This window comes from Ailuropoda melanoleuca, chromosome 5 (assembly GCF_002007445.2).
Source record: "Ailuropoda melanoleuca isolate Jingjing chromosome 5, ASM200744v2, whole genome shotgun sequence".
Taxonomy (NCBI): domain Eukaryota; kingdom Metazoa; phylum Chordata; class Mammalia; order Carnivora; family Ursidae; genus Ailuropoda; species Ailuropoda melanoleuca.
Genome location: NC_048222.1, coordinates 89,089,391 through 89,103,230, shown reverse-complemented (window position 1 = coordinate 89,103,230; position 13,840 = coordinate 89,089,391). Strand labels below are relative to the sequence as shown.

The 13,840-nt window shown below is 41.9% G+C and overlaps 1 protein-coding gene across 3 annotated transcripts in view; it reads left to right on the top strand.

Annotated features, from left to right (window-relative positions):
- LOC109489461 (palladin-like) overlaps window positions 1–13,840 on the top strand; it is a 228,795-nt gene that overhangs the window by 61,552 nt on the left and 153,403 nt on the right. For all 3 annotated transcript variants that reach the window (XR_004625790.1, XM_019798527.2, XM_034661395.1), the window contains 2 exons: window positions 8,544–8,663; window positions 10,808–11,150. Coding sequence is in view for 2 of the 3 variants with exons in the window: in XM_019798527.2 (XP_019654086.2) it covers window positions 8,544–8,663; window positions 10,808–11,150 (463 nt within the window). In the remaining variant the exon portion in view is untranslated. The remainder of the gene's footprint in view (window positions 1–8,543; window positions 8,664–10,807; window positions 11,151–13,840) is intronic.

Here is a 13,840-nt window from a genome sequence, read left to right as displayed (position 1 = left end):
GGGAACACCTTGAGGCACATGTGAGAGTGCACCAAAAAGAAAATGGAGTGATTCTTAGAATTCTAAATTCTCAATGCTCCTACTCCCAGTCGTCTTCTGAACTGACCTTCTAGAATGCTGGCCTCGGAGCCTTTCCTTTCCTGGAAGATCCTGAAGGACTCCTTTCTGGGCAATCTGAACATCCCATGAGAAAGAAAAATCGATACACGTGATACGGGAATTTCTCCAACAAAGAGGCCATCCACATTACCGTAGTGGGAAGGCCAAAGTTGGCAAGCTCCTCTGTCTTGCTCAGAGCTTCTAATTAACTCAGAACCATGTCAGACAAGAAGAGAGAAAAGACCTCTGAAGAAACACCTATCACGGATGATACAGAAGAAAAGAAGCAACTCCCCTGAAAAGCAACTTTGATAAAACAGACTTGCAGAGAGAAGAAAATGTAAAAACAAAACAATACTCCTTTCAGATAAGAGAAGCAGTGCATCCAAGAGGTAAAAATTTAAAAAGCTTTTAGGAGCGGGGAGGAATGTTTGGAAAACAAAAAGTTCTTGTAATGAAAAGTTGGTAGCAGAAATAAAAGTTGAGGAAATGTCCCACAAAGTACGGCAGAAAGACAGAAAGGAATGTAAGACAACAAAGGTAAAAAAAAAAAAAAATTGGAATACGCTGGAAGACTTGCTTAAGTAGACTACACATGTATAATTGGGATTCCAGGAGAGAAAACAAAGGAGGGGGAGAGATTATCAATGAAATAACTTTTTTAATTCCCCAAACTGAAAGATACTAGTTTCCAGATCGAAAGGATTCACTGCATGCACGATGGATGAGATAAATTCACAGCAGTGTGCATCGTGACATTCAGAATATCCAGGACAAGGAGATGATTCTGCCAGCGTCCAAGGAGAAAACAATGTCACATAAAACTAACAGGATCAGAATGAGTTAGGACTTCTCAGTAGTCAGGCTAGACACAGAGACAATGAAGCAAAGCCTTTAAAATTCTGAAGTAAAATTACCTCCAACTTGGAGTGCTATACCCTGCTAAACCTTCAATTCCACATGAAGATGTCGTCAAGAGTTTCCAGACTTGCAAGTTCTCCTCCACAACTCTTGATACAGCATGTGCTCCACCACAGCAAGAGAATTCACCTAGAAAGGGGAAGATGCGGTGTACAGAAAGTGGGAGATCAAATGCAGGCAGGAGCCAAAGGGAGCCCAAAGGAGGGTAACAGCTGTGCGCCAGGAATGGAGACCAAGTCCAGATTGGAGTAGTGTGATGCAAGAGACAGACACATGGACGTTTGCATCACTAAAAGCTCATTGCCACTGCTTTCGTCCTTTACCCTGGTGACAGAATGGCAGGGTAGTAAGCCTGACCCAAATTCTCTTTTCTCTTGACCTTTCGTGCTCTTCCCTCCCTGCCCTGCCTCCTGGCTCAGCTAAGAACATTCATTTCATCCCCCTGCCCCCACCCCACCATTCCGACTTGATCTGGTGCTGAGATATGGAAGTCGGCCACCTTGAACTTAAAAACAGAAAGCGTTGGGACACCTACTCCACCAACTATTCATGCCGGCTATCCAGTTCCTGCCCACACTCAGCCCCGCCAGACTTCCCCACCGAGGTGAGCTGTAGGTTTCCCAGGACTCCCTCATGACCTTGTCTGCTGATGACTCCTGTGGGGGCTTTTGTAAACTCACAGGGAAGTTGAAGCCTCTTTATACGCCAAGATAGTTCCTGTGAACTTTCTTGAACGGTGACAAGTTTGTCTTTTCTTTATGCTTATGACTCAATTTTTTTTAAAACTAAACACATTTTTTGAAGGACACGTATGTAATAAACATAATGAAAATCAGAGGACTAATTATCTCAAAAGGAGAAGAAGAAGAAAGATTTGGGGAGCGCATAGAGGGCATTCCTAAAGTATCGGTAATATTTTATTTCTTAGACTTAATGATGGGTGTACAGGGGTTCGTTTTATTGTACTCCTTAAACCGTGCATTTAAAATAGCCTCTAAAAAAATAAAAATGTCCTCTATATAATATAGTTTGGAACTGTAAAAAAAATCCTTTATGAAAATTTATGCAAATGTTTTTTATGTACCCACACTGAATCTCATCTTGCTGAATTTCGTCCAGATTCTTTTTATCAGTTGTGTTACACAAATCATGTGGTTTGGGAGGTAAAACCTGGATTTCTTTTTAGTTAGGCTGGACCCCAAAGAGGGAAAAAAAATAAAGGCTGTGAAGGAAAGCATTTATAAAAATGTCCCCTTAGTACCCAAAGGACTAGTAATATTATCCTTGCTGCCTCATCATTTTATGAGATTTGGCGAATGAAATTATTTGTATTTAACCAAGTGTTAAGTACATCAAAAATTTGAATGAAACTCAGGGTTGACTTCTGAGAGAGATTTACACGGTCAAGTAATTTTTAGGTAACTATAAAAAAAATTTATCAGCAGCAAAAAATAGTTTCTAATTTAGTAATTATATGCCATCAAAACTTTCACTTAGGGAAAATGGATTAAGATGTATTATAATTAGAGTTATTGGAAACTTAAAAAATTTCCATTTTCTAAAATGGACAATTTTTTAATACAGATAAGTAAGCCTCTAACTGCCGTTACTTGACATAAAGCAATCGTTCCTTGATTTCCATTTCTCACAAGAATGTATTTTACAGATGTATTAAAGGACTTTGTTCAAATAAGATGCTACCGGATGAAAATACAATATTACAACCTAGCTCATCTCATTTCCTCATGGCTTTCTTCATTTGTATAATGTCAGAACCATACGAGCCATAATGCTCCTTTCTCTCAACAAAATAGGAGCCTATTGTGAGTTTGTGATGAAATTTTCCAAGAGAAGAAAAGCTGAACAACCTTTGGGGCATTTGACTAACATTTTATCTTGTGAAAGACATTGAGACATAGCAATGCTATGTCTCACTAGAAGACCATCCCTATGCTTTTCTTTAGTTGTTTGTTGTTCCATCAGTTTCTAACCTTTTCTAGATATTTCGTCGGCTATCAACTTTGTACATGACATTACTTTTATGCAACGGAAGTATTCCTGAAAACTCATATAAAATGAGTTTTGCTCAGATTTGAAACTTTTTTTTTTTGTAAAGCAAATGTTTACTTTTTTCCTGCAATCTAAATTTCATCCATAAATTTAGTCAAGAATATTTATGGAGAGCTTTCAGTGTAAGAGTCGCGGGCAACATACCTGTGAACAAAGCGAATGCTTTCTGCTTTCACAGGGGCCAGAGTCAAGGGACCAGAAGCGAACAGACATTACACAATAAATTATTCATAGGTGTGAGCGCTGTCTCCAAGGAAAGTCTGCCATCCTAAGATTGCAATACAGAAGGTGGATCTGGGGGCGCCTGGGTGGCACAGCGGTTAAGCGTCTGCCTTCAGCTCAGGGCGTAATCCCGGCGTTGTGGGATCGAGCCCCACATCAGGCTCCTCCACTATGAGCCTGCTTCTTCCTCTCCCACTCCCCCTGCTTGTGTTACCTCTCTCTCTGGCTGTCTCTATCTCTGTCGAATAAATAAATAAAATCTTTTAAAAAAAAAAAAAGAAGGTGGATCTGATCAAGGCTAATCAAAAAAGGCTTCTCTGAGAAAGTCATGTCGGGCTGAAGGCTTAGAGACGTAAAGGTCTATGGCTTTGCAAGGAGCAGCCCAAGAGCCAGAGTGCCCGAAGCTCAGAATGAAAGAAGGGGAGAGGCTCAAAAGAAACCTGGCGAGTAGTAGCCGCCTGACCATTTAGGGTTCTGTGACCACATTGAGGATTTGTAACCTGTCCTCAAAGTCATGGAAGGATGTGGTGATGGTAAACTTTCATTCTCAAAAGGGCCCTCTGATTTAGAAGGGGCAACTGTATATATAAGCTCAGGGTTTTTAAAAATGGCATAACTAAAAATCGCAAACTCATAGATAACATAAGAAGGAACTTCAAAATTGTCAAGATCATCACTCCAAAACCACTTTATGTCATTCCTGCTAGAGGATAGTTCATTCTGCTTCTGAATGTAGGTTTCAAGGCACAGAATTAGGTCTGTGTTTACAGTTGAGGCATTTTCAGGTACTGAACTCGTGGTGATGGGTATTTCTCCAGGTGTCTCCAGAAACTCCCATCTTTTCAGGTATGAATAATCCGAGGTTGGGAGAAGACCTTTCCAGACAGCACCAAACGCTGGGGAGATAATGCAGGGATTCAGGGAGTGGTTCCCTAGGCAGGAAGCACCCAGGTGCTGCTGAAAGCCGGGAAGGCTGCCTGGCTCCCAGCAGCATCTGCTACAGGGAACAGAGGTGACCTCCCTCTGCCAGTTTGTGAGGGTCTTTTTCCCCAAATCTCAAAAGATTAGGCTGTTCATTCCTTCTGATACCAGCATATCCACATTTCAGGCCCTATTCCAATCTATCTTGTATCTATGAGGATGCACATCACATCTCCTTCTGCATATGAATTTCCTATTAAATTACTTGGATAGGGATGCTTGGATGGCTCAGTTGTTAAGCATCTGACTTTGGCTCAGGGCATGATCCCAGCGTTCTGGGATCCAGCCCCACATCGGGCTCCTCCGCTGGGAGCCTGCATCTTCCTCTCCCACTCCCCCTGGTTGTGTTCCTCTCTCGCCGGCTGTCTCTCTCTCTGTCAAATAAATAAATAAAATCTTTAAAAAAAATAAAAATAAGAAAATAAATTGGATAGTGAGAATAATTAAAATTTTCAGATTCGAGAAACTCCTTGTTTCCCATCTTAAATCTTTCCTTACCCCATTTTATACTGAGTTCCTTGTGCCCTGAACTAGAAAAAAATGCAGAACAACTAGAGAGGCTTTGTCCTGGGCAGGGGGTGGGGGGGGGGAGCTTGCTCGTGGGAGGCAGGATGACTATTTCAGCATTTTGACTTTATCATTAATTAACCATGACCTTGAGAGAATCACTTTGGACCTCACCTGAAGAAATGAGAGATTTAGGGTAGTCAGTCTCTAAAATCCCTTAGAGCAATGATATTCTAAGTTCTACCCTTCTCTGGTTAAATACACTTTTAACTCCCTCTGTAACCATTTGTATTCAGTTAAAAAATTTCCAGTCCCTTCTCCCTTTCCAGATACACCTTGCTTTCCAAGTGGTTGATCTTTTTTTTTTTTTCTTAAAGATTTTATTTATTCGACAGAGATAGAGACAGCCAGCGAGAGAGGGCACAAGCAGGGGGAGTGGGAGAGGAAGAAGCAGGCTCATAGCAGAGGAGCCTGATGTGGGGCTTGATTCCATTACGCCGGGATCACGCCCTGAGCTGAAGGCAGACGCTTAACCGCTGTGCCACCCAGGCGCCCCCCAAATGGTTGATCTTATGTAAAGCTCCAACTTGAATTATTTCCACACTTTTTATCTTCCTCTTCAATTGGAAGGCCAGGAACTGTGTACACACAGAATTACCTCATGATCTCTCTTATCCTATTATTTTTCCTCTGTTCGATGAACTTTTTTTTTTTTTTAAAGATTTTATTTATTTATTTGACAGAGATAGAGACAGCCAGTGAGAGAGGGAACACAAGCAGGGGGAGTGGGAGAGGAAGAAGCAGGCTCATAGCAGAGGAGCCTGATGTGGGGGCTCGATCCCATAACGCCGGGATCACGCCCTGAGCTGAAGGCAGACGCTTAACTGCTGTGCCACCCAGGCGCCCCTCGATGAACTTTTTAATCACGTAATAATTGCGTACTTCAGGTGTATCCGTGTCTCTCAAACCTTTACTGATTGAGACAAAGGTGAGCAGAGGTGAGCATGTCTGAGTTTATACCTTCCTACCCCATTACACCACAGCTCGTTTTATAGGATGTAGTCGTAATTTGAGCATGATTTATAGAAATACATTATTGAAATAATAAAACATAGTAGTATAAAACCTAGGTTCAGAATTTGAATAAATTTTTCTTTGTGCTATTATGAACACTATAGCATTGGAAGTAAATATTCTGCTGACATTGAACCCACTTGGCTTTGTTTTCACCTGGGTAAAAACTGAGAAAGCCAGAAATTTCTGTAGTGTTATCTGGATAAATCTACATTTGCACTGGGTGTCCCAAATGTGTCTTTTAAAGATCTGTTGGTTTTTGGTTTTTTTTTTTTTTTAAGATTTTATTTATTTATTTGACGGAGAGAGAGACAGCCAGTGAGAGAGGGAACACAAGCAGGGGGAGTGGGAGAGGGAGAAGCAGGCTCCCAGAAGAGCATGGAGTCCGATGCAGGGCTCGATTCCAGGACCCTGGGATCATGCCCTGGGCCAAAGGCAGATGCTTAATGACTGAGCCACCCAGGCGCCCCTAAAGATCTGTTTTGATTGCAAAATTTCAAAAACATATGTTACTCAGTGGTGAGACATGAAGTGAGCCGTCGAAGTCAGCTTGTCTTAAGTCCTATGAGGCCCAATGTCATTATCTATAAAACCACCTGCTATGGTATAACCCAGTGTGGTCACATTATATTGCCCTCAAAAGTATTCCAGTAAATTGTGGAGAAGCTAGAGTCAAATATTAGCCAATATTTTTCACAAGTTCTAACACAGAACGTCTTCAGGGATGCCATCATCTCAAAAAGAGAAAATAATGTTATTTTAAACAAAGCAACAACATTATTAAGAACTTAAAATAACTTGTAATTAAATAAATGCCAGTGAATGGAATTCATGAATGGAATATAAAGGAAGACTTTTCATTTTATGCTTTGTGGTTTGTTTACATTTATTACTTTTGTTTGTATTTTAAAAATGAGATATTTAAAGATCCTTTTAATAGATAAAAATGTTCTTATTTTATAAGGTAGCACTTTTAACCCTCAGCTGGTACTTTTTCTTCCAGTGTTTAAAACATAAAATATGCTTTGAGACAAATTTAGTAATTTTTATTACTGATAGTTGAATTGAAGGAAGACGCATTATTCCACAAGTCTGAAAAGTTTGCCCTTAGCAGGTTGTCAGAGAAGGAGGATGGTAGAGAAGCATTTTCTCTTCTCCACATATATCTGTTATTGCTGCATAATATAGCATCCCCTAAATGAGTGGCTTAAGCAGCAACCATTTGGCTTGGCCTCAGCTGGGCAGTTCTATGGTCTGTGTCAGGCTTGGCCAACCTCAGCTGGACTAACAAAGTGGCTGTGGTCAGCCTCGAGGTTGGCTGGGAATGAGTTAGTCTAGGCCGCTCTCTGTTGCAATGGCTGATCTCTGCTGTATGTAGCTCTTCTTTCAGCGACCAGCACAGCCTTACTCACTTTGGAATTCAGCAGGTCCGTAGATAGAACAGAAGTAAGCAAGGTCCCTTGAAGACCCCTGACCAGCATCACTTCTACTGCATTCTAGGTTAAAGCAACTTACAAGGCCTGCCCGCCGAAATTCAGGGGTTGGGGTAATAGACCATGCCACTTGATGGAAGGAGTTGCAGGGTCACATTACACACATCCACACTCTGCATGGATGCAGAGAGGAGAAGAAGCACAGCCATTTTTGCAAAAAGTGTAATACGAAGTCTTACACTGCCCACACAATATGGGAATAATTAATAAAGTCTCTTTTTCATGGAGATCAGAAATCTGTTCTTCTCTTAACATTTGCTAATATAATCTATTTTACTGGTAAAATATTGATAATTATTCAATTTTAAAATAGTTAATACACTCTAGATCTAGCTTTTTAATGCTAACAGGTTATATTTACTGGCAACAAAGCATTTACCATGTGCTGGGCAGTGTCCCAAACACAGTGTCTAGCCTGTCACAAGAAGAGGCATGATTAATATAAACCCTGTAGGTAGGTTCTGTTATTTTCTCCATTTTACAGATAAGAACACTGAGGTCCGGGGAGCTTGACTAAAGTCACAGAGGCAAGATATGGTGGGACCCTTACTCAAGCCCTGGCAGCTGGTTCCAGAGTCTGGGCTGTTCATGCTTCACAGCTCAACACCGCCGCCCTGTCACAGTAGCTTCCAGAGTGGTTGTCTGCAGACCCAGCATTGACATATTTTATTCTTTTTTCCCCCATTGTCAGCATTTCAGAGAAGGTTCATTTTCCCTGCTCATTGCTTTTCAGTTGAGCAAATGTAAAAGGCAGCCGCACTGTAGTTGAGGGAACTTCCACATAGACTCAACTAAAGTAGGCAGGAGGAGAATGGAGTGGGTGTCCTGAGCATCTTGCACATGCCACGTGCAGAGAGACACACTTGGCAAACATCTTGTTTCATCTTCACAGATACCTCATTAGGTATATATTGTCCTCATGTTATAGATGAGGAAACCAAGGCTGATCTCGTCTAAAGGCACAAAGGATGAGTGTGACTCCCAAGCTTTGGCCACTATGCTGAACTGCAAAATTCAGTGTAAAGAAATTCTGTGAATAAAGAATTCTACTGTGAATCTATTTCCCATAGTAATTATTACCTAATTTGCTTGTTTTAGAGAGGCAGAGGCTCTGACCTCTTCGAGGTGACCTCGTGGTTTCACTCTGATGAGTTATTCTGTTCTCTTCCCTTCCAGAGGAGATCTGTACCCTAGTTATCGCTGAGACTTTCCCCGAAGATGCAGGGATATTTACGTGCTCGGCAAGAAATGATTACGGCTCAGTAACCAGCACTGCCCAGCTGATTGTCACCTCAGGTATGTGAGGAGTAAAAAATTGACTGGGTTCTGTTCCCTAGCATTTAGTATGTGGTTCACCACAGCAGAAAGAACTACCCCAGAGGAGAGCTCAGCCCTTAGGAATGCTTGCTGCCCCTCCAGGAGTTAGCCTAACAACCAATGTCTCATCAGGAAACAAAGGCCTTGGGGGAGGGGGATGGAAGTAGAGATGAAAAACAAAAGATAATGACAGTGTAGCAACTAAACACACATGGGGCTATTTTCTAAGTCATGCAACTCAGTCTTGGAAACAATGGATCCGGTTTCCTAACATCCTCGTGCTAACCCAGAATCCTGCTGACAACAGAAAGCCACCTCTGAATCAGAGGTGCGGTCGCTATTCTCAGCAGTGCCAACTGAAGAGCTGGGCCTCGTACCAACAAAGCATTGTTTGAGTCATGATTGAAACCTTTGAAAAAGTAATACAAGATAAACCTAATGGAACTTGGAGGAGCCGTAAAGACCTTAGAATCAAATTTCATGGAAAATGGGATGTAACTCTGATACGAGAAAGGAAAGCAGTATATTATATTGTTAAAGCCAATATTCAAAACTGTCTGGATTTTTTTTTTTTAAAGATTTATTTATCTATTTGAGAGAGAGAACCAGAGCATGAGCCTGGTGGCGGGGCGGGGGGGGCGTGGGTAAGGTAGAGGGAGAGAATCTCAAGCAGACTCCCCGCTGAGCAGAGAGCCTGACCTCACGACCCCAAGATCATGACCTGAGCCGAAATCAAGAGTCAGATGCTTAACTGACTGAGCCACCCAGGTGCCCTTGGATATATTTTTTTTAACTCAGAAACGTACCACTAACAAAGGCAACCTGAAACAGCTTTTTCCTTTATTCTCTTAAAACTTTAGTTGACTACTTTCTGCTATTACTAATTAGCTTGACTTTAGCTTACTTTTATTGACTCATCACTGTTACTTACTTTATAGTAGTTTTTAAAATAGTACAGTAGGGAACCAAGAAATGGGCCTTGGCTACGTGAGACAGACTTGGGGAGGACAATTGAACTGCCCTTTGATCTCCCTGGAAGAGTGAGAAGTTGGTGCTAGGTGGCAGCAGAGGCACAAACAAGATTGGCTTGAGGATATTAGAATGGAAATTGTAAACGCTTTTTCGTCTTAATTAAGGAAAGAGAGGTAAAGTTCACTGGCGTGGTGATGGAGCTGATACGATCAGTACTTTAAATGGGAAACAGCCACTCTGATGCCGTGATTGGAGCTGCAGAGCAGGGAGGATCCCGGCGTTTGATTCCGAGGTGGCTTGAGACTGTCCCCGCAGATGGGCATTGCAGTAGCGCGGTGCTTCAACAACATAGCCACAGCTCCGCGCTCTAGACATCGAGGTGGCAAAGGCTGGCATGCAGTATTTCCCATATTCATCGGGGGTAGATGTGCTGTAGGCCAAACATAATCAACAAATATTTTTTGAGCTTGCAGTTGACCTCAGTAAGTATTTTTGAGTACATTCCAGGAGCTCTGCTGGGCTCTGGGCAAGGTGAGGAATCCAAGGATGACGTGCTCTTATCTCAAGATGCTTCCAGTTTGTTGAGAGCTAATAAGTCAGTTTCTCTTGTACTGAATTATAGCCATGACAGTTATCTGAATTGGAAAAACATTATGTATGAGACCTAAGACATTTTACTTAAACTCAGAATTTTACTTTCCTTAGATTTAAATAGAATGAATATCCTTTGCCTCCCACATAAAGCCTGTATCCTTTGAGCTAATGTAAGCGAGGCACAGGTAGGATGTTCATTCCGATCCACAGGCTGCAGTGTGAGCCAACAAAGTATTATTAGTTGATATTGTGTTGTCATTTTTTTTAACCGACTTCTGTGTTTAGATCTTATTTGAAATTTGTTAATGAATTGGTAGCTGGTCTCCCCGCTTGTGGACCCAATCAGGACATGAAACAGGTATCAGTCCCTGAAAACCAGTTGGGAGAACCAGCCTCTCCAGCTGGCTTTGCTTGTACGTCGAATGAGAGCAGGGGGGCTACCTCTTCTTTAACAATTAGTGGGGCACAAGGGTTTCTCAGGGGTCTCTGACAGCATGAAAATAACTATTGAACCATAGCATCTTATTATTTTTTCCTCTGCCCCCCCCCTTCCGTAGCCAACACTGAAAACTGTAACTATGACTCAGTGGGAGAATCCGACAATGATCACTTCCAGCACTTTCCACCTCCCCCTCCAATCTTGGAGGCGAGTTCCTTTGAGTTGGCTTCAAAGAACCCATCTGAGATCCAGCAGGTGAACAGCCCTGAGTTAGGACTGAGCATGGCAGCCCTTCAAATGCAGTTCAGTTCTGCCGAGCGGGAAACAAACGGAGTCCATCCCAGCCATGGAGTAAACGGACTGATTAACGGCAAAGCTAACAGTAATAAATCTCTTCCAACACCAGCTGTCCTGCTTTCACCCACTAAGGAGCCACCACCTCTGCTTGCCAAACCCAAACTGTGAGTATTTCTGCATGGTTTTATAATACTTTCCATACCCCTGCTCAATTGCCTTTCTGGCCAGGGAAAACCTTTTGCCTGGACTCAACTATATGGCAAGTTGCCTTTTCTGCAGGCAAGTCGTCCCTGGCTGATGTGGCTTTGCTAACAAGGTGTGTGTGTGTGTGTGTGTGTGTGTGTGTGTGTGTGTGTGTGTGTGTGTGTGTTGGGAGGGGGTAGGGTGTCCTTCAAAAATATAAAAGATGCCTAAAAATAGAGAAGGTAAATGAGAAGCTTGGTTAAATCTACCCTTTGCTAAAAGCTATAACTGGTTTCAGCTGTAAAAATATCTGTTCATGGCGTGGCCTTCCAATGTATAGCAAGGATGTAGCCACTCCCCAGAGGTGATGGAAAGGAGACCTACTTTGAGCTTGCTATTAAAAACATTTCCAAGTGTTTTAAACTTAAGGATCAGAAAGGAAATCTGATAGAGATAATCCTGGGAGGACTGAAAGCTAAGTATGGAAATTCAGTGTGCGGAACTTGAAGAGGGGAGTGAAACCAGAGGTAACCAGGCTCCTTGGGAAGAAGAGTACCCCTCACCACACAGCCTGCTTGGCTTTGGAATTCCACAGAACTGCTTATTTCCGTGAATACCACCTTCATATTTGATATCCATTATTTTCTTAGGATGATAAACCTTACATGAGCTGTTTCCATTGGCACCACACAGCAGAGAGTTGTTATGAATGGAGCCATTACAATGTCAGAGGGAGGCAGAAATCAATTAAGTCAATAGGTTCTATCATAGCGTAACAGACCTTGAATTACTGCCCTGATAGAGATCCGTAGAGATGTCAGAGTCCTATAAAATGTATACATACTCTACGAGGTCACATTTCCACGAGAATGAATTTGCCAGAATCTAGGAGTTATTGTTTCCCTAGGATTGAACAGCCTACTCTTGTCTCTCTTTCATCAACTCATTTGTTAGAAATGTTAGCATGTATAAGATATTTCAATTAGAATATCTTATATTTGTACATCACTTTGTTTACTAAGTGATTTCTTGAGCCTTGTTAGACTAATCAAATCGATCAGCCACTCGAATGTCTTAAGTTAGCAAATGGGCAGACAGTTTTAGAAGAATAAACTTCTGGACAGTCTTGTGTTGCAGTTTCAAAAATCTGTTACTATCCTGCACTTAATTTTGCATTTTGGCCAAGCTCATTTTTTAGGTAGCGGGGCTTCTAGGTGTGTATACAGTGGTGTGAGAGATACCAGGTGAACACTGAATGCCCGTGCCTCGGCTCCACGGAGACGCTGAGCAGGTGAAATGAGCTGAGAAGGGGCAGCCTTAAAAGAGAATTATACCCTGGTAGCTCCAACCCGTAAAATTAATTGCTACTGCTGACTCCTCTTATCTTTGTGTTTTGAATATGTATTTGTAGTGTTTTTAATGAAATGAGGGACCTGCCCTCTGGGGGAAGACTTTTAATGATGAGGACTTGACTGTGCTCTTGATTAAATGAAGTGTGTCTACCATAATGGCTGTCATAAATTGGACATAAATCACAGGAGAGCAAACACGAGGAGCTGTGAACAGGCATTTACAGCCCTTCTTATCTCGGGACTTTCAGCAGCACGTCAGCTCATGGCTGTGCTTTACAGAGATGCTAGTGTGTGTGATGGGGGCGGGCGTGTCTGCAAAAGAGAACTGTTGTGTGTTTAATGAGAAGAGGAGTAGCTCAGGGGAGCCTGGGTGGCTCAGCCGGTTGAGCTTTTGACTTGATTTCGGCTCAGGTCATGATCTCAGGGTTTCGAAATAGAGCCCCGTGTTGGGCTCTTCGCTCAGCAGGGAGTCTGCTTGAGATTCTCTCTCCTCCCTTTGCCCCTACCCCCACTTGTGCGCATGCGCACACGTGCTCTCTCTCTCAAATAAATTAATCTTTAAAAAAAAATGAGTAACTTAAGTACAAGCTTAAAGAGTGACACCGTGATTTGCTTGTTAGTCAGGTTTTCAATACAACATAAGGTAGAGGAAAAATGGACTTTAGTGTTTAATATCCAGGTAAAGGGGTTACTACCTGCTTCATGAGGAAATTTAGGGAAAGGCAGAGCACCTAATCGCAAAACCTGGTTGCTTAGAAATAACATTACTTGTACCAAGTTTTACCAGTTCTTTTTCCCCCAGATCTTCACGTGCTTAAATATATCCTTAGAGCATCACTGAATTTTTTTTATGTTGTGCTATTACTTGCCGTTTACTAGAAAGAAAATAAAATATGTGATGATACTTTCAAAATACAGATTTTAAAGTTTTCTTATGAGCTATAATCCTTTTTTGGATTTAATTCCAAAGTAAATGTATGCTCGATGTGCCCATTCAAATAATATGGAAGTAATTAAAGAAAAAGTGACCACTATTTGCTTTTCCCTCTTCCGTCCTGCCTTTTCAAAGTTATGAGTGTTACTGCTTCAGTCTAGTCTTCCACTTCTTTCTCTAGTCTCATGGTCTTTTCTGAAAAGGTTTCTCACTGTTTTAGAAGTGGTATGCATTGATAGAGGAGTGCTCTATCATTCGGTGGAATGACATCTCCAATAATTCAGAATGGCATTGAAGTCACGGGGGGAGGGGGGGACCACAGGCAACTGCCAAGTACAATTCTTACACGTGTCTATTTCTTTTTGGATGTTGGGGAGAAAATGAA